Below are 27,284 nucleotides of genomic sequence, written 5' to 3'. Positions count from 1 at the left end.
TATTCGGATCCCTCCTCTAAACTCCACAAATACAGCAATGGTGGGATTTCCCTTGCCAAAACTGAAGCGAGCAGAGCACAGAGATCTGCCCACGAGCTCCTTGTCAAAGCTCCACCACAGTCACTGGAGATGCAGGGTGAGAGTCAGCAGTTCCCACAGAAACACCTGGTGACAGCAGAAGAGACTGAGGAGGTCCAAGTGTCAGTGTCTGCTTGCTCTGATGGAGCTACTAGGAGACCTGCATGATCCTAGAGCACGAGTTGGGGAATTGGCCATCTTGGCCATCTGAAATGACCCCAGATGCCAACTACGACAACAGCGACACTCACCATGAAGCTGAGGTATGGGAAGATTGCAGGATTAACCAACAGCTCTTGTAATTCAATGCAGAGTCCTGATTTGATGTCACAGAAAAGTGCTGGCAGGGCCTTGTCTGATGCCTGGGGTGTCCAGCACAACCACATATCTCTAGCAGATACAGCAGATCACCTACAGGAAAACCATATCCCCTTGGAGTGATTGCTGGGCAAGAGTCCCAGGACATCCTGCGTTTCCATCCTGTACCCAAACACAGACATTCCAGCACTGGCTGTAGGGAAAGCCCATCCCATCTACATCCAGGGTGCTGCATAAGTGGGAGGCATCCTCATCCTGCCATGTCTCTGCTCCAGGCCCTGCACTCTCAAACCCTTCTAGCTCTCCTCCCCTGAACTCCTCTTCATCCCACCACATGACATGAACAGCTAACAGGCTCTGGGTGGCTGCATCAAAGGCTGTCAAGGCCCATGGACATCTTCAGTGGCACCTTGTTCTTCCTGAACCAGCATCAGCTACAGGAGAGAGTGCCCGTTGGGCTGCTTTGTGTGAGAGGAAATGCCCATGGCCAGGAATATGTGTCCCCTCACTGGAGAAGCTCTTGCCTGGCTGTCTTGGCCCAGGTCTCCTTCCCCACCATCCTCGTGCTCTCCGTGCAGGTCCCATCCCTGCCACCCGCCTCTCCCTCCAGCCTCACCGCTCACCTCCCTCGTGCGGGAGGTGATCCCCTCCAAGGATCCCGTCCATGGACGAGGAGCAGTCATTTGTCTGCTGTCCCTTCTCCATCTCCAGGACTCGCTCTGGGGACAGCCCTGCACGGCCAGCGCGTTTCCAGCCTGTCCTCTGCACAGACAGACGCGTCCTCACAGTCCATGTCACAGCCCTGTCCTCTGCTGCTCACACTGAGGGGACCTCACAGGCCCTTGACTGGGGCCGGTCCTGCTGATGGCCAATCCCGCACAAAGGCAGAAGTGACCTCACAATGTGCCCTGGAACCTTCAGCTGGCTCTGGCCTATCAGCTTCAGGGACAGAGGAGATGTCACAAGAAACCTCAGCAACCCAGAGCCTCAGGTCTACAGAGAAGGATGTGACTTCACAGTCGCCATCAGAGCCATATGCCTGCTGCTGGCCTATCAGGTCCTGCAGCAGGAATGCCAACACAACCAACATCCAAACCATGAGCCTTTTTTCTGGCTTGTCACCACTAGACACTTAGCTGACGTCACAACAGCCTATGGGAGCTAAGAGCCCCCTTTGGCCTATCATCATCTCCGGAGCAATAAGTGTCATCAGAGTGAGAAGTTTTGGGGCTATCATCAGCTACTCAGGCAGAAATGACCTCAGAGTATGAACGGCAGCCATGCCCCTGCTGCTGGCATGTCATGTTCTCACACAGAAAGGACCCTGCCATTGGTCCCAGGAACATTGGCAAGGTTGTTCTCCAGTGTTGTGGTTTGATGGTGGGGGCATATGTTGTAAAGAGATGAATCCTCCTGCGTTCCAGGTGACCCTCAGAGGTTAGAGGAACTGAGGGCAGCTGGACTCATCTCTTAATAGGGTTACCAAATACTATGGTAACTATAGGCCCAACTCTGGCAGTGCAGGATTCACAAACAGTCTGTCAACTGTAGGTTCCATTGCCTTCAAAACCAGTAGTCGAGTTCAGAAATAGCAGCTTATTCAAATGCAACATTTAGAAAACAGGTTTCGGATGTCAGGACAGGAAATTCTCGACTATAGTGTGGGGTTCTTAGCTAGTGTCTAGTGTACAAACGTGCAATCATCAATAACTCCAGAAGATGGGAGAGGGCTCTCAACCTTGAGGAGTCTCCTTAGGCAGTGTCCTCTGCAAAGGGGAGAAAAGGAGTTGAGCCTGTTGATGGATCCAGAAGTTATGATGGAGTCTTCCCTCTCCCTTCTTCTTTCTTCCTTCTTTCTTCCTTCTTGCCTTCTTCCTTCTTTCTCCTTCCCTAGTACCTCCTTCTTACCTTTTATATATTTTCTTTTACGTATAGTTGGAGCTTGAGTGACTCTAGTCATACTTACTTTTGTTATTGATTTGTTTGAAAAAGTCTCCTGAGTTAATTGAAAATCTAGAAAGCATGCTCAGTGAGGAGTGGTCGTTCCTTGGAAGTGGATAATTTCTGAGATGTTGTTGTGTATTGGTATTATGATGAGATTAGGAGGAGAAGTTTGAGCAAAGTCTATCGGAAGGGACTGATCTGACACCATTGTTGGCCCAGAACCAGACATCACACTATGTGGCTTATCAGCTGCATGGTACGACCAGGTTGCCACCTCTGTAGGGAGTACAACAGAGTTTGGCCGCGGTGTCTTCACTCCGCTCTGCCCTCCATTCACTCATCGTCTGCACGGCACCATCACATTATCCCCTTCACAGGGACGTCAACAAAGTTTCGCCACAGTGTCTCCTTTCTGCTCCACTCTTCATGTACTCATATTGGCACGTGCTAGGAGGGCAGATTGTGTTGCCAAGGGAATTGTGGAGAAGTAGATTCCACACGTACCAACCATCCTGGAAGCAGTAACTGTACCTCACTTCAAGGAAGCCTCTGTAATGCCATAACTTCTGTCAGGCCCTAATTTTTCTCTAACTTCCTCTTTCTCGAGGAATTCTCTCACAGGAGCTCCCAGGGAGGAATCCAGTTGCTGCATCCCAAAACTTAAAAAAGGGGGATTCCCACCTCCTGTCAGTTTGTGGAGTTCTTGGGAACCAGTGGAATCCTGCTCCATTCTTGGTGCTTCTCAGTGCTCACTAGATGTCTTAAGTCCTCTAACCAGGCCCTGAAGCACAAGTTATTAAATTTCCTTCTTCTCGCTATGCAGGTGTCTTGTCCTATTATGAGATGGGAGCAGCTCTCCCCGGGATGGTAGCAGCTCCTCTTAAAGGAGCACCAAGACACAGGGCACTGCCTGCGGGCACCAGCCTGAGATGAGCTGCCCATAAGTGAAAGATGATTGGGACTGGGAGGACAGCTGAGAGCTCTCTGAAGGGATAAATCTTCCCAGCCCTTGGCACGGTAAGTGTCTGGGTGCAGGGCAACAGTGCTGTGGTTCCTGGAGGGATCTTCTGAACCTGGCCCCTTCAGGCTAATAGGATGTGTCAGCGTGTCTCTCCCAGCTTTTCCTGTTTGGAGCTGGTGGTGCTTCAGCAGGGATTCCCAGGCACACATTTAGAGGGACAGGGCATGACAACTCCCCTCTCCTAGGGAAAGAGCTGCAGTGTGAAGCTGGAGAGGGCACCCAGGTGTGAGTGGGCAGCAATTCAGAGCAGTGTCCCTGTGCCCCAGGGTGCTGTGTGGCCAGGGCAGTGATTCTGCCACCTGTGAGGGTCGGCACTCAGCCTGCCTGAGGAAATGCCCATGGTGCTGCAGGGAGAAGCTCTGGGTGGCAGGAGAGACCCCCATCAGGGCAGGGTTATTTCCTCATCATCAGGGTGTTCCACAGGTTAGGGCTGCTCTCAGCTTCAGCTCATCCCCAGGATATTTGCTAGGGGTCTCTTTAAGAGGATAGGCATGACAGGGTTAACTTAAGGAGTTTTCTTGAACCCCTGCTTTCAGTTTCTTATTTATTTATTTATTGGGGGTGTGTGTGTGTGGTTTTCTCTGTGCTGTCCTGCACACTGCTAATACATTTTCAATAGCACTCTGCAAGAGCAAAGCCCTGGGCCAGTTCTTCTGTGAAATCCCCCCAGATCCTCAAGCTCTTTGGTTCAGTTTCCTACCTTAGGGAAACTGGGATCCTGGTGATTACTCTTGCTGTAGACTTTGTGTGATCTGCTTTCATTGTCCTGTCCTAAGTGCAGATCTTCACAGCCGAGCTGAGGAGCCCCTCCAAGCAGGGCCAACATAAACCCTTTTCCATGTGTATCCTGCACCTGGCCGTGTCTCCCTGTTTGTCAGCACTGCAGTGTTTGCCCACCTGCAGCCCTCCTCCATCTCCTCCCCAGCTCTGCATCTGGTGCTGGGAGTGAGATGTCCCCAGCCCCTCTCAGAGGCTTCTGCAGTGGGACATTTCCAGCACACAGATGATCGTCCCCTGCTGGCACCAGCCACAGCGCTGGGCTCCAATGTTACCGATGTTATTGAATATTCATTAATCCGCAGCCAATCAGGTGGCGGTGGTGGGGCCCGGGGGCGGGGCAGGTACTGAGCACCGCTGGCAGGTGGGCGGGGCAGCGGCAGAAGCAGCCAATGAGCGCGCGGCGGGAGGCTGGGGGCGTGGCGGCGCGTGTCGTGGGCGGGGCCAGCGCGTGAGGCGGCCGTTGGGCAGCGGCGGCTGCAGGCGGCGGCGGCCCCGGGGCCGGCCGCAGCGAGGCGCGCGGCGGGCGGCGGCGGCTGCGGGCGGCGCGAGTCCCGCACGACCGATCCCTGCGCGATCCCCGTGCGGCCAGAGGCGCTCGGGACCGCAGGAGGCGGCGGCTGGAGGCGGCCCGAGGCGTTGCTGGCTGTTGTGGGCAGCGGCCATTGGGCTGTGCGGGAGCGCGCGGCAGGCGGCGGGGCCCGGGAGCTGCGTGCGGCCGCCATGGGGAAGCGGAGCTCGGCCGGCTGCGTGCCGAGGTGAGCGGCGGCGGGAGCCGCCCCGTGGGTGCCGGTCCCGCTGGGCCCCCCTGGGTGCTGCCGTCCCCCGTGGCACCCCCAGAGTCGCCCATTGGGGCCGGGTGCCCCCCTGCGTTGGGTGCCAGACACCCGGGTGCCCCTTCCCCCCAGTGCCTCCTGTGACACGTGTGTGCTCATCAGCACACTCGCATCCTGCGTGTGCAGGACACGTGTACACATGCATATGGTCACGTCACCCGTGTGTGGGACACGTGGGTGCCTGTGGTCACCCTCACGTCACCCGTGTGTGAGACACGCTGGTGCTCGTGCACATGCCCATGACACCTGCTTGCAGTACACACGTGTGCTCGTGCGCACCCTGCCCGGGGTCCCCATGTCTCCTGCTGGGATTATGGGAATGGGCCCAGGCTTCGGGGCCCCCGCTCTGTCCGTTGACTGCCCCCCCATCCTCCCCAGGTTCTTCAGAGCCTTCCTGAAGAGGCTGCGCATTGTGCGGAAAGTGGCCAAGAACCCCGACGCCACCACTGCCGAGCCCCAGGTGAGACCCAAGGGGGTCCCATGGGTGGGAGAGCCGGGACCGAAGGGTTCCTTCCCCCGGGGGGGACACCAGGGGATCTGGGGGGCTCAAAGAGGTCTGTGGGGAAGGTGCCGAAGGGGCCCCTGGCACTCGAGGTCTGGGGGGTCCCATCGCTGTCGCAGGGCAGAGCTGGTGGGAGGGGGTACCAATGGGATGGATCATCGGGGCTTTTGGTGAGGGTCCCAGAGCACTGCGGGGTCCAAAGGGCACAAGGGATCCCAAAGAGTCCGAAGGGACCACGGGTCCTCCAGGGTGCACACAGGGAGTCCCAACAGGTCTTGAGGGGCACAGTGGTATCCCCAAGCATGGGCAGGATGGAGCCAAGGGGTCTGGGAGCCCTAAGGATGCCCCAGGGTGCAACAGGGGAGCCGCAAAGGGTCTGGTGGGGCCCATGGGTACCTCGGGGTGTAGGCTGAGGTGTCCCAAGGGGTCAGCAGTGTCCCCTGGGTACCCCAGTTTACGATACAGGGATTCCAAGGGATCTGGGGATCCCATGAGTGTCCCAGGGTCCAACATGGGGGTTCCAAGGGGCCTGGGGTTGCCATGGTGCAACATGGGGATCCCAATGGGTAATGGTGGCCCGGGATGCAGGCAGGGGGATGTCAGTGTGTCTGGGAGGTTCCAAGGGTGCCCAGGGTGCAAGAGTGGGTCCCAATGGGTGTGTGTGGGGCAGGGGGGCAGGTCAAGGGTGCCCAGGATGCAGGCAGGGGGTTACGAGGCATCTGTAGCAGGGGGAGGGTTCCAAAGGTGCCCTGTGGTGCAAGAGGGGAATCCCAAGGGGTTTGTTGGGGTCCCATGGGTGCCCCAAGGTGCAAGCAGGGGGTTCTGATGAGTCTCTGGGGCTTCCATGGGTGCCCCAGGGTGCAGCAGGGGAGTCCCAAAGGCCCTGAACACTTCATCCATGGGCCCCCATCCCCTGGGTCCTTCATCCGTAGGTCCCCCTACCCTGGGCCCTTCACTCACGGACCTCCACATCCCGAACACTTTGTCCGTGGACCCCCCTTCCCTGGACCCTTTATCCATGGACCCCGCTTCCCTGGACCCTTTACCCGTGGACCCCATCCTCGCGGCCCCTTCCCCCATGGGCCCCCACCTCCTAAGCACTTTCCCCGTGGGTCCCAGCTTCCTGGACCCTTCTTCCATAGGGCCCCGACCCCCTGAACACTTCAGCCAGGGGGTCCCCATCTGCTCAGTTGATCCATAGGCCCTATGAGCCATCCCCCTTGTGCCCCCACCCCCAGGACCGTTGACCCTTGGGTTCCCTTTCCCCAGCCTGATCCTCCCCCCAGCAGCCGCAGGGCCCTGTTGCCAGGACCCCCCACCCCCAGGACACTTCCCTCCCAGCCCCCGTCCAGGACCCCTCCCCCTTGAGCTGCCCCCAGCCCCCTTCACCCACAGACTCCGGTGCCCAGGACCCTTCCCCGCCTGGCCCTCACCCCAGCACCCTTCACCCGCACAGCTCCTGCCCCCAGCGCCCCTCGCTCCCCGCAACAGCCCCCGATCCCTCCTGCCACAGGCGCCCGGGCCCCTCCAGCCGCCCTTCCCCTGGCCCCTTCACCCACAGCAGCCTCCCCCGTGCAGCCTGGATGCCCAGAGCTGGTGCCCGAGCCCCTGCAGCCTTCAGGGCAGGGGTGCCCACATTGTCCCTGCGGGGCCGTGTGTCCCGAGTGCCCTGCACCCCTGGGTGCCCACGTGCCGGCGGGTGCCTGCCGGCTGCCCCAGCGCGTGCGCCCCTCGGGTGCCCTCAGGCAGGTGCCCCGGTGCCTGGGTGCTGGGGTGCGTGTGGGTGCCGGGACACCTGGGTGTGTGGGGGTGCCTGTCCCTAATGTGCCTGCAGGCCGGTACCTGCAAGCCTGGGCCCTTGGGTTCATGCGGGCGCCCGGACGCCTGGGCCCTCGGGTGCGTGTGGGCACCTGCTGGGGGGCACCCCGATGCCAGGGTCCTCGGGTGCCTGCGGTGTCCAGAGCGAGCAGCGAGCTCGCAGACACCCAGGTCTGTGGTGCATGCGGGAGGCCGGAGGTGAGCGTGGAGCTCCTGGGTGCCCAGCGCCCAAGGTTTGCAGGTGCTCGTGCAGAACGTGGCAGTGCCCCTCACCGAGCTTTGGATGAAGTGTCAAGCGGCGCATGGACAACAAGGACAAGAGCAGGATGCCAGGTGAGGCCCCCGAGGCACCCACGGGTGCCCCGAGTCCCCGCTGACACCGCTGGAGTCAGAGGGGAATAGCAAGGAATGGGGATGGCCAAGGGCACAGGGCAGCTCCCCCAGCAGGGGCAGCACCCGCCGAAAAGGGGCACGGGAGCATCCCCAGGGTGGGCAGCCCAGCCAGGTGCTCACCCATGGGTGCCCACAGATGACTCTGCTGACATGGACAACTGTTCAGAGGAGGAGAGCATCTACTTGGAGCAGGAGGGCAGCGACGATGCTCTGCACAGCAGGTGGGTGCCTGACGGGTGTCCCACTGCCTGCATGGCACCCACAGGTGCCCCCGATGGTGCCACCCTGTCACACTGTTCCCCAGGACCTTTTCTACAAGAAAGAGGAGCTGCAGAAAGTGAAGAAGAGGAGGAGGATGCTCCCAGGCTCTGCTTGGACCCAGGTGAGCAGGTGCCTCTCCAAGGTGGAGGTGACAGGGTGCCCGGGGGGTCCTGCTGCAGCCTTGGGTGTTGTGGGTGCTGCAGGAGGAGCTGGGGGCAGTACCCAGGATGCTCCCCCACGTGCCAGGGTGCCAGGTCCTAGAGTTGTCCCCAGGATGTCCCCAGCGGTGCTGGGTCCCCAGGCTGCCCCTGCCTCTGCCCTGACCTACCCGCTCTCCGCAACAGCAACCCAACATCAAGCAGAAATTGTTGGCCTTGCTGAGACACTTCAAAGTGTTGGGTGAGGTAGGGTGTCCCCCCAGGCACCCATGGGTGGCCCTGGGCCCCTAGGCTCCCTGTGGAAAATGGGGCTCTGCAGATGGTCCCAAACACCCCCCAGCTCCCTCTACTCCCAATATTGAGGTGTCCCCAACCTCTCCCAGACACCCCTGGTATTGGGGTGAATCCACCTCCCTTCACCCCCACAGTATTTGGTTCCCCCAACCTTTCCCAGACCCTGCCCAGGATTGGGGTGCCCCAAGCTACATTTTCAGCCAATATTGGGGTGTCCCAGTTCCTCCCCAGGATTGCAGTGCCCCCAAATCCCTTCACCCCCAATACTGAGGTGCCCCAATCCCTTCACATCTAATATTGGGTGCCCCCTAGGACCCCCAGCACCTTTTAATATGGATATTGGGATGCTCATCTCCCCCCCAATATGAGGTTCCCCTTTATCCAACATTCTGGGGTACCCCAGACTCCCCTCACTATTGAGGTGCCTCCCATCTGCCTCCCCCCAGTACTGGGGTGCCCCGGGATCTTCTAAGTGCTGGGCTGCCCTCTAAGGCCTTCCTCCCATATTGGGGTAGCTCAGACTCCCCCAGTATCGGGGTTCCCCCAGCTCCCTTTAACCCAATAGAAGGGTGAGACCCTCCCATAATGGAGTTCCCCAGGTTCCATCTCCTGATATGGGAGGGAATTGCCCCACTTCCCACTCAGGTTTGGGTTGCTCCCAAATCCCTTCATCCACGATTTTGGGCTACCCTGGGCCACCTCTGTAATGGGCTGCCACCAGAAACCTTCATCCCTAATATTAGGAGTCCCCAGAGACCCCCATATTGTTGCCAGACCCCCCCAGTCCTGGTGGTTCCCTCAACTCTTTTCAGCCCTGTCCTGGGTTACCGCAGAGCCCTCCAGTTTTGAGGGTGCCCCCCAGGTCGCTTTCCCCTCAGTTTTGGGGTGCCACAGACCCCCCCAGCATTGGTGATCCCCCCCACTCTGTACACCCCTAGTGTTAGGGTGTCCCCAACTTCTGCCAGGCTCCTCCTAATATGGATCTGCCCCCTGCTCCATTTACACTGGATATTGGGGTGTCCCAGAGCCCTCCCCAGTATTGGGGTGCCCCAGACTCCCTTCAGCCCAGGTATTGTTGGGCCCCAGCTACTTGCACGGCCAATACTGAGGTGCCCTCGACATCTCCCAGACCCCTCCCTGTAGTGCAGGTGCCCACAGCTCCTTTCACCCAAAATACTGGTGTGCGGCAGATCCCCCCAACATTGGGGTGCCCAAAGCACCCCTGGCTGCCAGTATTGGGGTCCCCTGGAATCCCCCAGTATTGGGGATGCTCCCAGCTGCCTTCACTCAAAAGTTGGGGTGCCCTGACCCTTTTGCCTAGTATGTGGGTGCCTCAAATTCCGCCCCCCACTCACATATTGGAGTCACTCCTAGTTTTTTGAGACCCTACTCAATATTTCTCCCTCAAAACAAACAAACAAACAATATTGGGGTGCCCTAGAGAATTTCACCCATAATATTGGGGTACTCTGGACTCACCACCCCAGGTTTGGGTGCCCCCAGCTCCCTTTTCTCCCCAAATGGGGATGCGTAATTTCCCCCCCATATTGGGGTGCCCCAACTGACTGCCCTAACCCCCCAATGACCTTTCCTTGCACAGGCTGCAGGAGGAGGACCATAAAAAGCTCATGGATTCTAGAGGAATCCCCAAAAAGTTGAAGCCCCAAGTGAAAAGCAGCCAAGAGGAGCTGACATCAGCCAGGTAAGGGGCAAGCTGGGGTGGAGGGTGCCAGGCAACCGAGGCTGGGGTTTGGGGTAGAGGGGGGGTTATGGGTTGAGTTGGGGTCCTTGGCTCCTGAGGTGTGGAGACATTGGGGTTGCAGGAGGAATTTGGGGTCCCAAAAGTGGGATTTGGGGTCCCCGAGTGGATAAGGGATTTAGGAGTGCAGGAGAAAGGGAGGAAACTGGGTTCCTAAGAGGGATTGGGGGTCCCTGTCGAGGAAGCAAGAAGGGATCTGTGGGGTTGGGGGGATTTTGCATCTCAGGACAGAGGTCATCTCAGGCCCCTGCATGTCCTGAGTGGTGCCCTTGTTACCCCAGAGCTGCCAGCGCAGGACAGAGGTGCTCCAGGCGGTGGAGGTGGTGGTGGTGGGTGCACAGGGGGGCACAGCCCCCTGTTGCCTCGTTTCCTGCGGCGGCTGCTGCTGGGCACCCGCCGTGCCGAGTGGCCGGGCTGTCTGTGCTGCCTCCTCGTGCTGCAGGTGCGTCACCTTGGTCGGGGACAGTGCAGGGACGCGGGGGGACACAAGGCATTGGGGACCACGGGATATTGGGGGGACACCTGGGGGATGAGGGACACATGGGAGATTGGGCACAGATGGGATCAGGGACACAGGGGGCATGTGGGATTAGGGATACAGAGGACAGGGGAGGGAAACATAGAGACCGAGGACATGCGTGGCATGAAGACATTAGGAACACAGCAGGACCTCGAGGGGACAAGGGCACAGAAGGCACACAAGACTTTGGGGACACATGGGGCATTGGAGAAACATGGGGAATCAGAGGGGTTACAGGAGATCAGGGAACACGTAGGGCATTGAGTGCAAAGAAGTCTTTGGGGAGACATAGGGCACTGCAGTCACATGGAGTATCAGAGCACACCACTGAAGAGTCACAGAGGACATCAGGGGGCATATGGAGCACTGGGTGGACATATGGTGCATAAGGGACACAGGATATTAAGAACACATAGGATATTGAGGGGCCCACCAAGGGAAGGGGACAACCCAGGGATGCAGGACGTCACAGCAGGGATGGGGGCAGCAGGGCAGTGATAAGACAGGGACAGGCAGAGCTTCCCCTGTCCCTACCGTGGGCACTATGGTGGTCCGTGGGTTGGTGACACCAGTGTGGGCACAGTGTGGGGACACCCTGGGAGCCACCAGCACTGGCTTCCCGGTTGTCCTCACCTCCCTGGGTACCCCCGAGGGTGCTGAGCGTGTTGGGGCCCCCACAGGGCTCCCGCCAGGTGCTCCCTGAGCAGCTCAAGCCGCTCTGGGTGTGAGACAGCCCTTCCCGAGAGCATCGTTGTGGTAGAGACGGCCGAGCGGCAGGGCCAGGTGAGCGTCGGGGCACCCCCGGGTCCTGCTGGGAGCGGGGGGACACGGGGACCCTGCCGGGCACGTGCTGACCCCTCTGCACAACCACCCCTGTCTGTCCCCAGCTTGTTGGGGACCTGCTGCAGGAGCAGAATAAGCCGCTGGTGGCTGCTGTCAAGCTGCAGACCGAGCTCTCGGACGTCCTCACCCGCATCCAGCACCAGTGAGTGTCACCGCTGGGTCCCCAGGATTACTCCAGTCACCCTCAGTAGTTTCCATGTCTCCTCTGTGCCAAGCCTGTGGTGCCCATGTTGCCCATGTCCCCTCCATGTCATCGTTGGGGTGCTCGTGGTTCCCAGGTCCCCCCTGTGCCATGTTTTGGGTGCCCATGGTCCCCGTGCCCCCACTGGGTGACCCCACCCACCCCAACATGCCCCAACGCTCCATGGGATCCCCAGTGGGTCCCCCCAACCTGGTACTCCCCCGCACAGAGTGGGAGCCACTTTGGGTGCCCACTCCCAACCCAACATGAGAACCGCTGGGTTCCCCTGTGACCCTGCTCTGGGCCCAAAGGGGACCCCAAGCGTCCCCTGCGTGTCCTGAGTGGTGCCCTCGTTGCCCCAGAGCTGCCAGCGCAGGGCAGAGGTGCTCCAGGCGGTGGAGGTGGTGGTGGTGGGTGCACAGGGGGGCACAGCCCCCTGTTGCCTTGTTTCCTGCGGCGGCTGCTGCTGGGCACCCGCCGTGCCGAGTGGCCGGGCTGTCTGCGCTGCCTCCTCGTGCTGCAGGTGCGTCACCTTGGTCGGGGACAGTGCAGGGACGCGGCGGGACACAAGGCATTGGGGGCCATGGGATATTGGGTGGACACATGGGGCATGAGGGACACATGGGAGATTGGGCACAGATGGCATCAGGGACACAGGGAGCATGTGGGATTAGGGATACAGAGGACAGGGGAGGGAAACAGAGAACCGAGGACATGCGTGGCATGAAGAATGCAGGACATTAGGAACACAGCAGGACCTTGAGGGGACAGGGGCATAGAATTCACATAAGACTTTGGGCGTGGGAATATATAGGATAAAAGGTTCATGAAGGGAACCTGTTGAAGATTGCAAAACTAGGACTGAGGAACTGCTGGTGAAGGAGAGGAGATCCAGGATTGGTCACTGGGATGCTGACGCTCCAGGATTGGTGGGTTAAGATGTGTGAAGGTTATATAAATACCCAACCCTGGTTTGGTATTTATACCAACCCTTCAGCCTTTGGCTGAAGACCATTGGCCCATCAATTACTCTACAGTGCTTATAACCTACTTTCCAAAGGAACTTCGTAGCATACGACAGTTTTCCTCTACCTGAATTCGTGACACTTCAGAGGATCCTCACCTCCCTCAGCCTCACAAACCTCAGCTTCTTCTGACAATGATGATTCTATAAAATGAAATAAAATGGCAGAAAGTGATGTTTCACTTGTTTATAACTCCAGAAAGCAGTTTCAAGTGTCTCTTCTCAATGCATAGTACAAGGGAAACACACACAGTAGGTTTTTTCAGGACACAAAGTGACAAGAGGGTAAGAGTACCATGTTGGGTTTATGACTTTTCTTTGAAGGATGTGTACATATATCTTTTTATACCTCTCAGTGGAGATCTTTAAATTAAAATCAGTAAGTTTAGATATGGAAATAACAAAACTTAAAGGTTAAGTTTTTGATAAAACAGTGCAATGAAAGAAAAAAGTCATTATAAACTAAACTACAAGTAGAAACAGATTTATAAAAAGTAGACCTTCTGAAGTGACCCTTTAGCAGCCCGTTTGTAATGGGGCATTGACAGAAATGGCAATGAGCAACTGAAGTGGCAAAGAAATGCAATGTACACAGGTTACATGCATGCAATAAATGCAGCAAAATGCACTTGCAGAAGAAATTTAAATCAAAGTTGAGTGTGTGTGTGTATATAAATATATTGAAGAAATTGTATCTCATTTATATGCAATCATTTAGCCCTGGAGAGTAGCTGTGCACATAACCTACTTTCCAAAGGAGCTTGGTAGCATATGACAGTTTTCCTCTGCCTGAGGCCGTAACGCTTCCGAGGATCCTCACCTTCCTCAGCATCATGAACATCAGCTGCTTCTGACGATGATGATGATTCTGTAACTACAGCAGGAGGATACACTTCAGAGGAGCTCTCATGCACATCTCCCTTCCTGAAAATTCTTGCTGTGCTGCACAAAACCAGGAAAACTGCCCCACTATTGCTGTAGCAAGAGCACTGTTTCCCATGCTGAATAATACTGCCCGTTTACTTGACTTCCCACCTGTCTGTGGCATCTGTTGCCTTTTATTTGTGTTTGGTCGTGAGCATGTTGTGAATGTGTTCCTTTATTTTTCTGAGCATCTGCCCTGAGCTCAGCCCAGCCCAGCCCTGACATCCATCCCTCTGGCTTGTAACTCCAATGGCAATAGAGAATTATGCACACATGGAAATTATCCAGTAGTTAGCTCACTTCTGTGAGCAGTAAAGATAATTTAAAGCCAGAATTAACCTATCACCTGAGTTGCATAAGCTTTTTCAGCAGCTTCATTCTTCTTGGAAGCATTCATCAAGTTTCCCTGCTTAAAAGAACCAAGAAAATCAGTCACAAATATGCAGAGCACCTGACATGCACGTACTTTATGCCTGCATAGAAACTTTATCAAGGCACTGCATATACACAAAAGATCCAATTTTTCTGCTCTACTTGAAAAAAAAGGAATTTGGACCTAAGCAGGAAGCTACGAAGGCAACTTTCTAGCCTGCTCACAAAATGAAGTGTTCAGCATCCCAAACAAAGAATTCCAGTTACCAGCAAAAGGAGGCAATAAGGATTGCTGTGTGCTTCAACAGCAGCTCCTCCAGGGGCACAAGACTACTTAAGATGACGTGCAATGCAGGCACAGCAACAAATACACAGAAAGCAGCCACCAGGAAATGTGGTTTAGAAATTAGAAGGCTTCAAAACCCTAAAAAGGTAACTCTGGAAGTGCCTTTTAATCTGTGAATATTCTAAAATGGGCTTTAATTTGACTTAAGAAAATGCTTACATGCTACATTTGCCTTTCACAGCTGATTAAACTACACGATACAGGACATTCTTTGTAAAGTGAGGAGATTTTAAGAAAAAAACACAGGTCATGAGGAATCAAAGTTCGAGTCACGTCACACTGACAAACACACGGAGGCATTCTACAGTGCATTTTATAGGCTGTAACTTAACTGAGCTTTCCAACCTTCCCCCCCCCCCCCTCCATGATCAGAAACTTAACTTGGGAACAAAGGCTGAAAGGACAGACAGCTTGGTTGTGCCTATGTGACGAGAGGCATCGGGCAGTCTGTTTGCCTCTTTAATCCCCAGTCACAATTTTCAGTAAGTTTTGAAGTGAATACCCAAGTCCTAGTAAGTCTGTAAACAGTTTGTCCATTCAAAAAATCGCTAAAAAGCCATTCAGGAAGCATGGTGTAAGATGTATATGGTGGCATTTCAGTGCAGCTTCACATTTTCTAAAGATGAAATTTCCACCACCCTTGGAGAATATTGTGGGAATACTTGTGTTATGAATGAAGTTCTTATTCCACTGCTATAAAATTGATCTTACTAGTGTTTATTTACATAAGAAGGTTCTTATAATGCATTCACTTTTAATATCCTTCCCTTTCAGTTTTTGCATTGCAACAAAAATTTACGCAGCTCTGTAATTTCGTTCCAAGTTAAACCACTGAAAATCAGTGAAACCTGCCAAACTCCCACGTTTCATTTAACAATCTATTCTCACAACAGCTTCAGCTGACTTTGGCCAGTGAATTCCAAACTTTGTGGGCTAAGTGCAATAGAAGGGCAAGGGTTGACCAAGTGCGACCCTCATCTAGAAGGCAGCCTCAGCCGAGATCCTGGAGATCCTTCGGGGTTGCTGTTACTCACCTTCTTCCACTTCCTCATTGCTTTTGTCCTCATCTGCTGTCAGGTCTGGGGATTGCGTCCATAAAGAAAGAGGATGGGGAGAGAAGGGAGAAAAGAATCTCTGCATTAGTTTATCAAGAGTAGTTTATCACTGCAAATGCGCAAGCGTGCAGATAAGATCTCAGCAATCAATAGAAAGAGGGATCCCAAGACAGGTCGGGAAAAAGGTAGGATTTTTATAAGAGCAGAAGATCTTCTCTGGAAAAGTCAAGGTCATTGCACTTCTAGGGTGCTGACATGAAAGTTAATGTAATCATGGTTCCTTTGTAGAGTTTTAGCTGCAGATTTAGCACAGCACCATTCACTGTATATGCTATTACACTTCCTTTTTAAAGGTATTAATTGACCAGACATAGGAAACATAGGAATATATTTCCTGGAAAAGTTAAATTCCCTGTCTAATGAAAAGGATGGAAGCACATCTGTGGACGATGACACATCTGAAGGTGGTGGAATCATTTCTCCAGCTGACATTGAATTGTCTTCGTTGAACTAATGTCTTGAAGAAGGTTCCTAAGAAAAGAAGGAAATTCAAATTCTACCCGGAATTGCGGAGACCCGGGGTCTGAGCCGTCCAAAGCTGAGTGTCCAAGGCCAGAGCACAGGGACCCAGAGTGCACATCTGTTTGATCTAGAGGTATATACACATATACACACATAGACACATTGTCTGGATGCATGAAAACCTGCTTGGCTTCAAAACAGAGCCAGGGAAAAAACTTCAGCACCTCCATAGGGCCACCAGGTTCCACCACTCCTGACAAACTTCCAAACAAGGAGCAACATTTAAAGGAGGGGTTTATTTATCAACCCACAGCCAATCGAAGCAACTAAAAACCCTCTAGTTCTGCTGTATGAACCACGCAAGCTGGTAATTACCAAGGTTTTGCCCTTAGGTTGTTAAAGAAGAAGAAGAAAAAAAAAACTTTAACCATTTTGGGCTATGCAAATAGATGACATAATTAAGTACAAAGTAAACGATTTCTATGTGCTGCTAGAACTAACTAATAATTTATGTTCGATAGGTCTAGTATCCATGGGTAGTCTTCATATACTCCTGGACTCCCACAGACCCAGCAACCCAGCATTTATTCTCCAGACCCAGTCCCAGCCAGCGGTACAGATCTATGGAGAGTTAGCCGGGGCTTTCCACCCTCTTCCTTCAACCGAGAAGTCCAGATTTCTGGGCTCCTGGAAATCTTAACTCTGGTATGATGAGTCCATCCATGCTCAGCTGTCTTGATTGATGTTTCTGTGGTTAGTAATACCTGATCAGGTCCACGCCACTTTGCCAGCAGCAGTGCTTCTTTCCATGCTTTGACCAAGACTCAATCCCCTGGTTGGATATCAAGGACTGCAACATCCAAGGGGAAGGTCTGTGCGAGCTGGCCTTCTGTCAGAGAGACTTCACAAGAGAAAGTATTCTGGCCACAGATTGCTTTAAATATATATCACTTATCTCTACCTCCCTGCCAGGTTGGGTGTTAGCAGTGTAGGAAATCCCAAACATGATTTCAAAGGGGGACAGTTGAATGTCTTCCCTAGGTTTTGCTCTTCTTTTTGCTAAAGCTAATGGTAGAAGTCGTGTCCACAGCATCTTAGTTTCTAACACCAATTTCAAAAGATGCTTTTTAATGTTCCCATTCATCCTTTCCACTCTACCCGAGCTCTGGGGATGCCAAGGGGTGTGCAAGTCCCACTGAATCCCCAGGGCAGTCATGACACCTTGAAGGACCTTTCCTGTAAAATGAGTGCCTCTGAATCTACTGCCTCTACCAACCCATATCTTGGCCTTTGTGGGCATTCCCTCCTCCAATGTCCTTCCTCTTTGCTGAGGGCAGGCTAAACTGCATTTTGGCCTGCCTGTGTGTGCTCATCCTCCCATAACTGACAAGCTTTTTGCAAGATTATCCTCTTTCCCTGGCATCCAAAAAGGATTCCTAAAAGAAAATCCCAAACCTGCCAAGTATAATCTGCATTTCTTAGATATTCAGTTATCATTTTCCCAATTCCTATAGGATCCTCTAAATAAGGGGGTAGTTCTTTCTTTAATCCCCTTCTATCTTGGGTGGTCAGTGGCACGATCACAAATCCAAATCCAAACCATGCCCCGCCAATCCTGGCCTCGCAGTGGAACCTGCTATTTGGCTTTGGGGCTTTTGGCACCTTGTACTACTGGCTTCCTTTTCCTGTTTTGAAAGGGACAAAATGTCCCATTCCTCCTCCTCTTCACTGTCACTAGAAGCAGGAGGTGCAGAGGGGACAGGAGCTGTGTGTTGCAGTTCAAACGGCGCGGCAACCTGGTTCAGGGACGGCACGGCCACCACCCCCAGGCCGCTCGGGCCATCAGCTCGCTGACACCAATGTGGTGGACGGCAAATGGCGTTTATTGATGGGTAACAAGGTGTTATATAGCTAAGGTTTACAACGTCACCTCCGTCTGCTCACATCATAAACTAAACGCTATTGGCTATTAGGGGCCCTATCTTTCCGTACAGCACGATATCTTCCGGCCGCCAGACCCTAACTATCTGCAACAACTTCCCCCCTCCCTATGCATAACAAAACTAGCTAAAATACAACTATCTTATTCTTACTTATTCTTATTACTATCTTATTCTCTTCTTATAGTTATACCAATCTTAAAATTATATATCATAAACTTGACATAAAACATAAGGCACAAAGAAGAAGGCGCGTAGAAGGTAGGGGATGACAGGTAATACCAGGGTGTAGGAACAGGGTGTACCTTGGGATAACTTGGGGGTAATACTGAGTGGATATATTCTTAAAGCCATTGTCGGTGTTCTACTAACATGATGTTAACCTTCTCTAGCCGATTCTTGACAAACGGCATGAGCTTATTCAATATACAGGGTCCAAAGATTAGTGTCATCATGATCATTGTGATCAGCCCTATCAAGGTGGATATCAGGGTGGTTAACCACGGCGAACCGGTGAACAAGTTTTTGTACCAGCTGCGTTTGGAACAGGGTTCAATGGGTGCTGGTTGGCAAGGCATGGCACTGAAAACTGGTGGCCCTGTAGTTATTTTTGTACTAATTGCTCGAGATTGTTCGATCTGTTCAAGTACCCATTTAAAGGGCTGGTGTGACTCTACCTGTCCTATAGTGACAAGCTGCAAAATTAAGATCACGCAAAGGCATCGCGGCCCCCTCTTGCGGAGGCCGTTTTGTTGTTTTCTGGATTCGGTCAGCATGGAACTCACGGGCTCGGGCGGGACGCTTGTCACCGGGGCGTACGGATTACGGGGGTGTCCGATGATCCGGTCCTGTGAACAGAAACTCACAATTTTCATTAGTTTTATTTTGAAGGTAACAGCCACCTGAATTGGGGTCAGATGCTCTTCCTTTGCAACATGCTTAATCATGTCTGCCCCGGCCGGTTTTTCTTTAATTCGGATGTTTACCTTCTTTTTCTCCTTCCTTAAGTTTGAATCAGTTGTGAGCCGCTCGTCCTGACTAGTGTCTGATCCGGAACCGGAACTCCACTGACTGGTCACTTCCGGGCTCCGGTACTTTTTCGTTGGCTCCGGCCCCGCCTACTTCCGTCCCCGCCTACTTCCTTCCCGCCTACTTCCGTTGCGGGCGGGCTGTTCCCCCCATCTTGTCTCGCCCCGCCTTCCACCCGCGGAGGCGCCTTTTGTGAAATGGCCGCTCTGATCGGTCCTCAGCGCCTCGCTCGGGCCTCCCTCACCTGTCCGGTCACCCCCATTGGTTCTCGGCCCCTCGCTCGGGCCTCCCTCACCTGTCCGGTCACTCCCATTGGTTCTCGGCCCCTCGCTCGGGCCTCCCTCACCTGTCCGGTCACCCCCATTGGTCCTCGGCCCCTCACTCGGGCCTCCCTCACCTGTCCGGTCACCCCCATTGGTTCTCGGCCCCTCGCTCGGGCCTCCCTCACCTGTCCGGTCACCCCCATTGGTTCTCAGCCCCTCACTCGCGCCGGGGGCACCCTCGCCCCGTCCTTCCCCTTGCGGCTCGGCGCCATTTTGAGGGGCATAGGGTGGTGGCCTGGCCCAGACGTCCCCAAGCTCTGACTTCTTTTCAATGTTCCTAGCTTCCCCGGCTAGCTCGCTCCAAACAGATTTCGGCTGTTTCTGCTCCTCTGTAAGCGGGACAGGGTTCGGGGATGGAGGGGATGTGTCGCTCTCTTGCAGATCTTTAGGGTCAGCAGAATCACCATCATCTGGGGGGTGCAAAGTCTGTGCGGTTGCCCCGACTCCCATTTTCAGGGTGGCCAGCAAACAGTCCCTTACCGCTACCCAGGTCTCCTGCTCTTTCATAGCTTTCTGCAAGGCTTGTACAGCTTTTCCCCAACCCTTAAGGTTTTTCCCACAACCTGAAGGCATCATCTCCTCGGCTAACGCATTAGTACATTTGTCCCACACTTTAGGGACACACTTCAGGGACTTCAGAATATCCACCGGCTGGTCTATAACCTTAATTTTTAAAAGCCTTGCAACAGCGAGAGTAAAATCTTTTGGCTTGCAATCAATCCCCCAATGCTTATGTAATTGCGATACAACCTTCACAAGGGCTTCCATCCTCCTTGTTCGTCCGGGAGCGTCCTCCCCACCGGGCTGGTCCAGCCGCTCCGGCCGCCGTTCACCCGTCCAGCCGATGATTCCCGGGTTTCGGCACCACTTGTTGCCGTTCAAGCGGCGTGGCGACCTGGTTCAGGAACGGCACGGCGACCACCCCCAGGCCGCTCGGGCCATCAGCTCGCTGACACCAATGTGGTGGACAGCAAATGGCGTTTATTGATGGGTAACAAGGTGTTATATAGCTAAGGTTTACAACGTCACATCCCTCTGCTTACATCATAAACTAAACACTATTGGCTATTAGGGGCCCTGTCTTTCCGTACAGCACGATATCTTCCGGCTGCCGGACCCTAACTATCTGCAACACCCTCCCTTGCCCCTAGGGGCTGGAATCTTAGGGCTACACACACACCTCTGCAATGGGGATGATTTCTGTGCTTGACCTCGCTTGGAAAAACGACACAAAACTTAAGCAATGATACAGGAATATATATTTAAACAATAACAATAAAAAACATTATAATAAACACTAACAACAACAATAAAAACAACATCAATAACACTAACAACAAAAATATCAACAATATGAAGAAGAACAAATATTACTATAAAAGTCTCCAAAGAAAAATCCAAATAAGATGTTATGGCCGGAGTCCTCGGGTCCAGTGCTTCCAGGCAGCAGCCAGAGTGAAGGGGAGCTTGTCCTGCAAGGGAAAATGAGGCGTGAGCAGGGCTGAGGAGCGGCTCGGGGGCTCCCGTGGAGCAGAGGCTCCTTGGCGGCTGCGCGGGCTCTTTGGCAGCAGCGCTGCCGTCATTGGTGCCCTGGCAGAGGCTTGGCGTGGCCAGCGCAGCCCAGAGGCCGGCAGAGGGGCTGAGGCAGCAGGTGCCCAGGCCTTGGGCGCTCCTGCGCCCTGTGCAGCTCTGCCCCGGCGCCGCGGCCCGCCAGAGCGCCCGCACACCTGGGCCAGGCTCCCGCACGGCTGCTCCCCAAAGGCAGCGCGGAGCAGCGCCAAGGGGCCGGGCACAGCCCCAGCTCTGCCCGTGCAGCCGGCAGCAGGGGCCATACCTGGGGGCTGCAGCTGGAGCTCTCCCACTCCATGGGCTCCTCTTGGCTGCAGCTGCCCAGGCTGTTGCTCCCCACCGTCTGGAAGAGAGCAGGAGACCTTGGTGGGGACGGTGTGTGGGGAAGAGGAAGGACAGGCACGTCCAGGGGCTGCGGGGGCTGTACCTGGCTGCTGCCGTAGCTCAGCCACTCCATCGGCTCCGGCCCATTCCCTGTAGGCCCCCCATGCATATGCAGAGCCTGCAAGAGAGAAGGAAGCATTTGCAGGGCAGGTCTCAGAGCTGGAATGCTCTAACCCAAGGACCCCTCTTCCTGCAGTGGGAAGCAGGAAAGTGGGAAGGGGCCAGCCCCAGCCCCAGGTCTCCCCATGCAACCAGCAGCAGTGGCAATACCTGCAAGCCACAGAAGGAGCTCTCCCACTCCATTGGCTCCTCCTCATTAGTGCAGTCACCCAGACCTTGGGTGCCTGGAGTCTGGAAGAGAGCAGGAGAGCTTGTGGGGACGGTCATGGTGGCAGCGCTGGCTCTGTGCGCGGGGCCTCGTGTCCCCTGTGTGCGCGGGGCAGGCGGTGCACAGAGCCAGGGCACCAGGCTCAGGCAGCAGCCCCCAAGGCCTTGGCCGCTCCTGGCCCTGGCGCAGCTCTGCCCCAGCACCCAGGCCTGCCAGAGCTCCCTGGCACCTCTGCCACCAGCCCGGCGGCTGCTCTCGCAGAGCCAAGCGCCAGCCGTCCCCACGCAGCCTCTGCCTGCGCGCACAGTACCTGCCATGAGCTCTCCCAATCCATTTCTTCAACTGGAGAGTTGTCCATTTTTTTTAGTTTTCAGAGACTGCAAGAGAAAGGGAGTCACTGTCATTTGCAGGCCCAAGAGCAAAAGTCTCTGTCCCAGGAGCCTCTTGGCATCTCCATGTGCGGGAGCGGTGGGGCACAGAGCAGGCAGTGCTGGGCCTGCCCGCAGCAGCCTCCTTGCCCCTGGAAGCCCCTTTTTCAGGCAGGGAGCCAGTGCCAAGTGGAGGAGAGAAAAGGGCAATGTGAGAGGTGCGAGCACCAAGTGTCGCGCGGTGGCTTTGGGGCCTCCCCTGGGAGGCATCGCGCAGGCTGCCCTGCAGCCCCGCAGCTCCCCTGCATCTCATGGGCACCACGGGTGGCCCCTGGTGCTGCGCGGCCCTGCTGCTCACCTGGCCTTGCTGCTGCGTGGCCAGCACTGGGGCCACTGTGAGGCGCAGCCCTGGGAAGCATCCGTGTTCCCGTGGCGATAACTGCCCCTCTGGGATGTTCCACTGCTCCGTGGGGGGAGGAGGGCAGCGGCAGGGGCCAGGGGGGGCCGCTGTGAGGAAGGGTCTGCGTGTGCTGGACTCCCCCTGGCACTGCTGAGCCTGGCAGCAGAGAGCAGTGCGTGGCCTTGGGCTTGCTGGGTGCCAAGGAGGGCTCCTCACGCAGCCCCATGGCGCTGCTGGCGGCTGCCTGCCCAGAGGCCGGGCTCCCCTTGGGGCTCTGCTTCCACCCCTGCAAGCAGCCTTGAAGGTCTTGATCTTTCTTTCCTACTTTTCTCCTACTTTTTCTCCTCTCCCCTTGCAGAGGCTGTGGGGAGCGGGTGCTGCGGCCCCTTTTGGGGACTCTGCTTGGTGAGGGCAGCACGTCCCTGTGCTGTCCAAGGACAGCAACAGCTTCCCATGGATGTCCACGTGGAGAGGGACACAGGGCTTCTCATCCATGGCTTCAATAGAGATGGGTCTCCTTGGAGCGGAGGCCCTGGAGGCCGCACAAGAGGCCGGCACGGCGGCTCGCGGAGCGCACCGCGAACACACGGGCTGCTGGCAGGAGCGCGCTGGGCTGGGGCTGAGGTGTGCGGGGGAAGAGGGGCTACGTGTCCTGGTACCTGCTCACGCTGCACTTGATCCCCTAACCTAGGGCTAAGCACTCCGCTCTTGGGAATTTACTCATTAGTGGGGAAGTCCACAAAAACCTACTTTCCATTCCTGTATCTGGCTGTTTCCCAAACTGCTTCCAAAGGGGAGAAATGACCCCCCTGCTCTGCACAGGTGCCCAGGGCGCAGTGTCCCTGTCCCCTGCGCTGCGGGGCTGCACTGCCCCAGAGAGCAGCTCCTGCCCTGCACACCGGCCTCCCCGATGCCGCCGTGAGCAGCACAGGACCAGGTGCACAACTTAGAGATCCTCCACTAAGAGCCAAGTGGCCTCCTCACACATGGCCAGACTCTCATGCCATAAATTAACTCTTCAGGTGCCGCTGAATTGCTGCTGGAGCCAAAGAAACCAGGGTTTGACACAACCCAATTCCATATTCTGAGACTGTGTTTGGGGAAGGGGGAGGCAGAGGGAGAGGAGGGTAAATTCCCTCTGGTGTATAATCCCTGGCCCATCACCGTGGATAAAACCGGAGCCAAACACTCAGCCTGCAATTGCACTCCCAGCACCAAAAGAATCAAAGGAGAGGGCGCCTTGGCTTCAGCAAGCCCAGAACAGGTTTTCCATACTTGGGAAAGTCAGTCACTTAAAATATATTTACCAAGTTTGGTCTTTACTTAGAAAAAGATAATGCCGGATAAGCAGGTTATTATTTCTGAGCTTGTGATGTCAGAGATGCCAAGAACATTTCTGTTGGCATGAGAGATGCTAAGATCTGGCGATCAGGATGGAGATTGCTCTGTCCAGCGGGAGCCCCTTGCGGTATACCAGCAAGTAAGCTTGGCCAGCAGCAAGATGCTTCTCTCGGCTCCAGCACTTTGGTGGCAGGCGTTGCGCTGCTTGCTTTTGGAGGGTTGTCCCCTGCGCGAGGGGGATCTCCTGCTCCATCTGCTCCTGGCCTTACCGTTCTTACCTGAGTGTCAGGAACTCACCTCGTTTAGCAAGTGACCATTGCAGTGCAGGGCAGAACAGCTACAGCTGGTTGCTGCTGCTGCTGAGGGCACATTTGTGCCTGCTCTGCCCTCTGCAGCCCTAGAAAGCCGGGGCAGGGGCAGCAGTGCAGGAGCCGCACCAAGGCTGCTCTCAGCCACAGCACATGGCGCCTGCAAGGTGCGCGGCAGGACAAGAGAAGGAGCCCAGCAGCGCACCAGGGGCTCCCAGGCCACCACCAACTCACAAGGGCTCTGCTGAGGACATGCACACCTGGGCCCAGGGCACAACTGCCCTTTGCACTCAATGTGCTACCAAGGAACACGTCTCCACCATGGAAAACAAAACTTTCTCGAGTCCATTCGGCTGTAAGGGCAGGAGTGGAGAATGGAAGAAGATCAAGGCATTCAAGGCTGTTTGCGGGGGTGGAAGCAGAGCCCCAAGGGCCAGGCAGCCACCAGCAGCACCATGGGGCTGCGTGAGGAGCCCTCCTTGGCACCCAGCAAGCCCAAGGCCACGCACTGCTCTCTGCCGCCAGGCTCAGCAGTGCCAGGGGGAGTCCAGCACACGCAGACCCTTCCTCACGGCGGCCCCCCTGGCCCTGCCGCTGCCCTCCTCCCCCCACGCAGCAGTGGAACATCCCAGAGGGGCAGTTATCGCCACGGGAACACGGATGCTTCCCAGGGCTGCGCCTCACAGTGGCCCCAGTGCTGGCCACGCAGCAGCAAGGCCAGGTGAGCAGCAGGGCCGCGCAGCACCAGGGGCCACCCGTGGTGCCCATGAGATGCAGGGGAGCTGGGGGCTCCAGGGCAGCCTGCGCGATGCCTCCCAGGGGAGGCCACAAAGCCACCGCGCAACACTTGGCGCTCATGGCTGCAAATGTAAACAATTCCATTCTGTTGCAGACAAGGGAGAGTGAAAAAAATGGACAACTGTGAAGTTGAGGACATGGAGTGGGAGAGCTCAGTGCAGGTACTGTGCGCGCAGGCAGAGGCTGCGCGGGGACGGCTGGCACTTGGCTCTGCGAGAGCAGCCGCAGGACTCTTGGCAGAGGTGGCAGGGAGCTCTGGCAGGCCTGGGTGCTGGGGCAGAGCTGCGCCAGGGCCAGGAGCGGCCAAGGCCTCGGGGGCTGCTGCCTGAGCCTGGTGCCCTGGCTCTGTGCACCGCCTGCCCCGCGCACGCAGGGGACACGAGGCCCCGCGCACAGAGCCAGCGCTGCCACCATGACCGTCCCCACAAGCTCTCCTGCTGTTTTCCAGACTCCCGGCACCTGGAGCCTGGATGGCTGCAGCGTCGAGGAGCCCATGGAATGGGAGAGTTCGACCTGCAGCCTCCAGGTAGTGCCCCCGCTGCACGGGGAGACCTGGGGCAGGTCCTTGCCCGTTCCTGCTTTCCCACGTCCCGCTGCAGGAAGAGGGATCCTGGGGCCAGCCTTACCTTGCTCTGGCACCTGTCCTGCAAACACTTCCTTCTCTCTCGCAGGCTCCGCACACAGATCAGGGCCCTGCATTGAATGAACCAGAGCCCATGGAGTGGCTAAGTTCTGGCAGCAGCCAGGTACAGCCCCCGTAGCCACTGGATGAGCTTGTGCTTCCTCCTCTCCACACTCTGCCCCCACCAAAGTCTCCTGTTCTCTTCCAGGCTGGGGACACCAATGGCCTGGTTGGCTGCAGCACGGAGGAGCCCATGGAGTGGGAGAGCTCCGGCTGCAGCCCCCAGGTATGGCCCCTGCTGCCGGCTGCACGGGCAGAGCTGGGGCTGTGCCCGGCCCCTTGGCGCTGCTCCGCGCTGCCTTTGGGGAGCAGCCGCGCGGGAGCCTGGCCCAGGTGTGCGGGCGCTCTGGCGGGCCGCGGCGCCGGGGCAGAGCTGCACAGGGCGCAGGAGCGCCCAAGGCCTGGGCACCTGCTGCCTCAGCCCCTCTGCCGGCCTCTGGACTGCGCTGGCCACGCCAAGCCTCTGCCAGGGCACCAATGACGGCAGCGCTGCTGCCAAAGAGCCCGCGCAGCCGCCAAGGAGCCTCTGCTCCACGGGAGCCCCCGAGCCGCTCCTCGGCCCTGCTCACGCCTCCTTTTCCCTTGCAGGCCAAGCTCCCCGTCACCCTGGCTGCTGCCAGGACGTGCTGGGCCCACGGATGCCAGCAATGACTTCTTATGTGGATTTTTCTCTATACACTTTTTTATTAGCATTTATTGTTGTTAAGATTGTTGTTGGTTTTATTGTTGTTATTGTTGATTATTGTTGTAATTTTTCTTGTTAGTGTTTATTATATTGTTATTTTTGTTGTTGTTTAAATATATATTCCTGTATCATTGCTTAAGTGTTGCATGTTGTTTCCAAGCGATCTCCGGCACAAAAATCATCCCCACTCAAGATGTATGTTTGTGGCACTCAGATTTCAGACCCTAGGGGCAAGTGAGGGCCAGGAAATGGTCCCTCTAGGACTTCCATGTGGCCATGAGTCCTTTGCCATCACAGTCCTTTTGCCATCTATTTTCTTTTTCTTTTTCCTTATTCTACTTTTTCTTTCTTCCTTTTCCTTTTCTTTTTTAAGTATTTTTCTCTTTCTCTTCTTCCTCTTCTTCACCTTTTTCTTCATTTTTTTCCTTTTTCTTTCTTTTTTCTTTTCCTTTCTCTATTTGCCTTTTTCCTTTTCTTTTTTTATTCTTTCTTTTTTCTTTCTCTCTCTTTCTCACTCTCTCACTCTCATTCTTTCTCCTTTTTTCTCTCTCCGCCTTTCTTTCCTTCTTTCTTTCTTTCTTTCTTTCTTTCTTTCTTTCTTTCTTTCTTTCTTTCTTTCTTTCTTTCTTTCTTTTCTTTCTTTCTTTCTTTCTTTCTTTCTTTCTTTCTTTCTTTCTTTCTTTCTTTCTTTCTTTCTTTCTTTCTTTCTTCTTTCTTTCTTTCTTTCTTTCTTTCTTTCTTTCTTTCTTTTCTCTTTCTCTCACTTTCTTTCCTTCTTTCCTTTTTTCTTTCTTTCTGCTTTCATTCTTTCCATTTTTCTTTCCTTCTTTCTTTCCTTCTTTCTTTGTCCTCTCTTTCTCCTTCTGACTCCTATACCATATCTGCTTGTTACCTACAGTGTCATTCTGCACAACCGTGTCCTGTTCAGCATGGCTTCAGAACAAAAGCTTCACTATCTATGAGGAGGGCAGCCTCACAACACCTGCTTGCTCTGCTTCATTCCCTCCCAACAATTATACCAGCCTCCTCATACCTTGCTACTAGCAGCGTCACCCTGCTCATTCACCTCCCACAAAATACAGGCCTCGCAGCTAAAACCACTAACCATTGCATGCTTGGTGAAGACCCAAACATCGCGCCTGTTTCCTATCATCCCTTCCCAGCACAGGCACATGGCTACTTG

General features: G+C 55.2%; 1 protein-coding gene across 1 annotated transcript in view; it reads left to right on the top strand.

The window, feature by feature from the left end:
- Positions 1 to 290: 290 nt before the first annotated feature.
- The window catches only part of LOC148593440 (uncharacterized), a 64,124-nt gene continuing 37,130 nt past the window's right edge, over positions 291 to 27,284 (top strand). Inside the window, exon 1 of the mRNA XM_088530913.1 lies at positions 291 to 341. Coding sequence (XP_088387039.1) covers positions 291 to 341 — 51 coding nt within the window. The remainder of the gene's footprint in view (positions 342 to 27,284) is intronic.

This window comes from Tinamus guttatus, unplaced genomic scaffold (genome assembly GCF_059628265.1).
Source record: "Tinamus guttatus ecotype Peru unplaced genomic scaffold, ASM5962826v1 Tinamus_guttatus_pri_ptg000390l, whole genome shotgun sequence".
Classification (NCBI taxonomy): domain Eukaryota; kingdom Metazoa; phylum Chordata; class Aves; order Tinamiformes; family Tinamidae; genus Tinamus; species Tinamus guttatus.
Note: the sequence above shows the minus strand (reverse complement) of the source record. Positions and strands in the feature narration are given on the sequence as shown.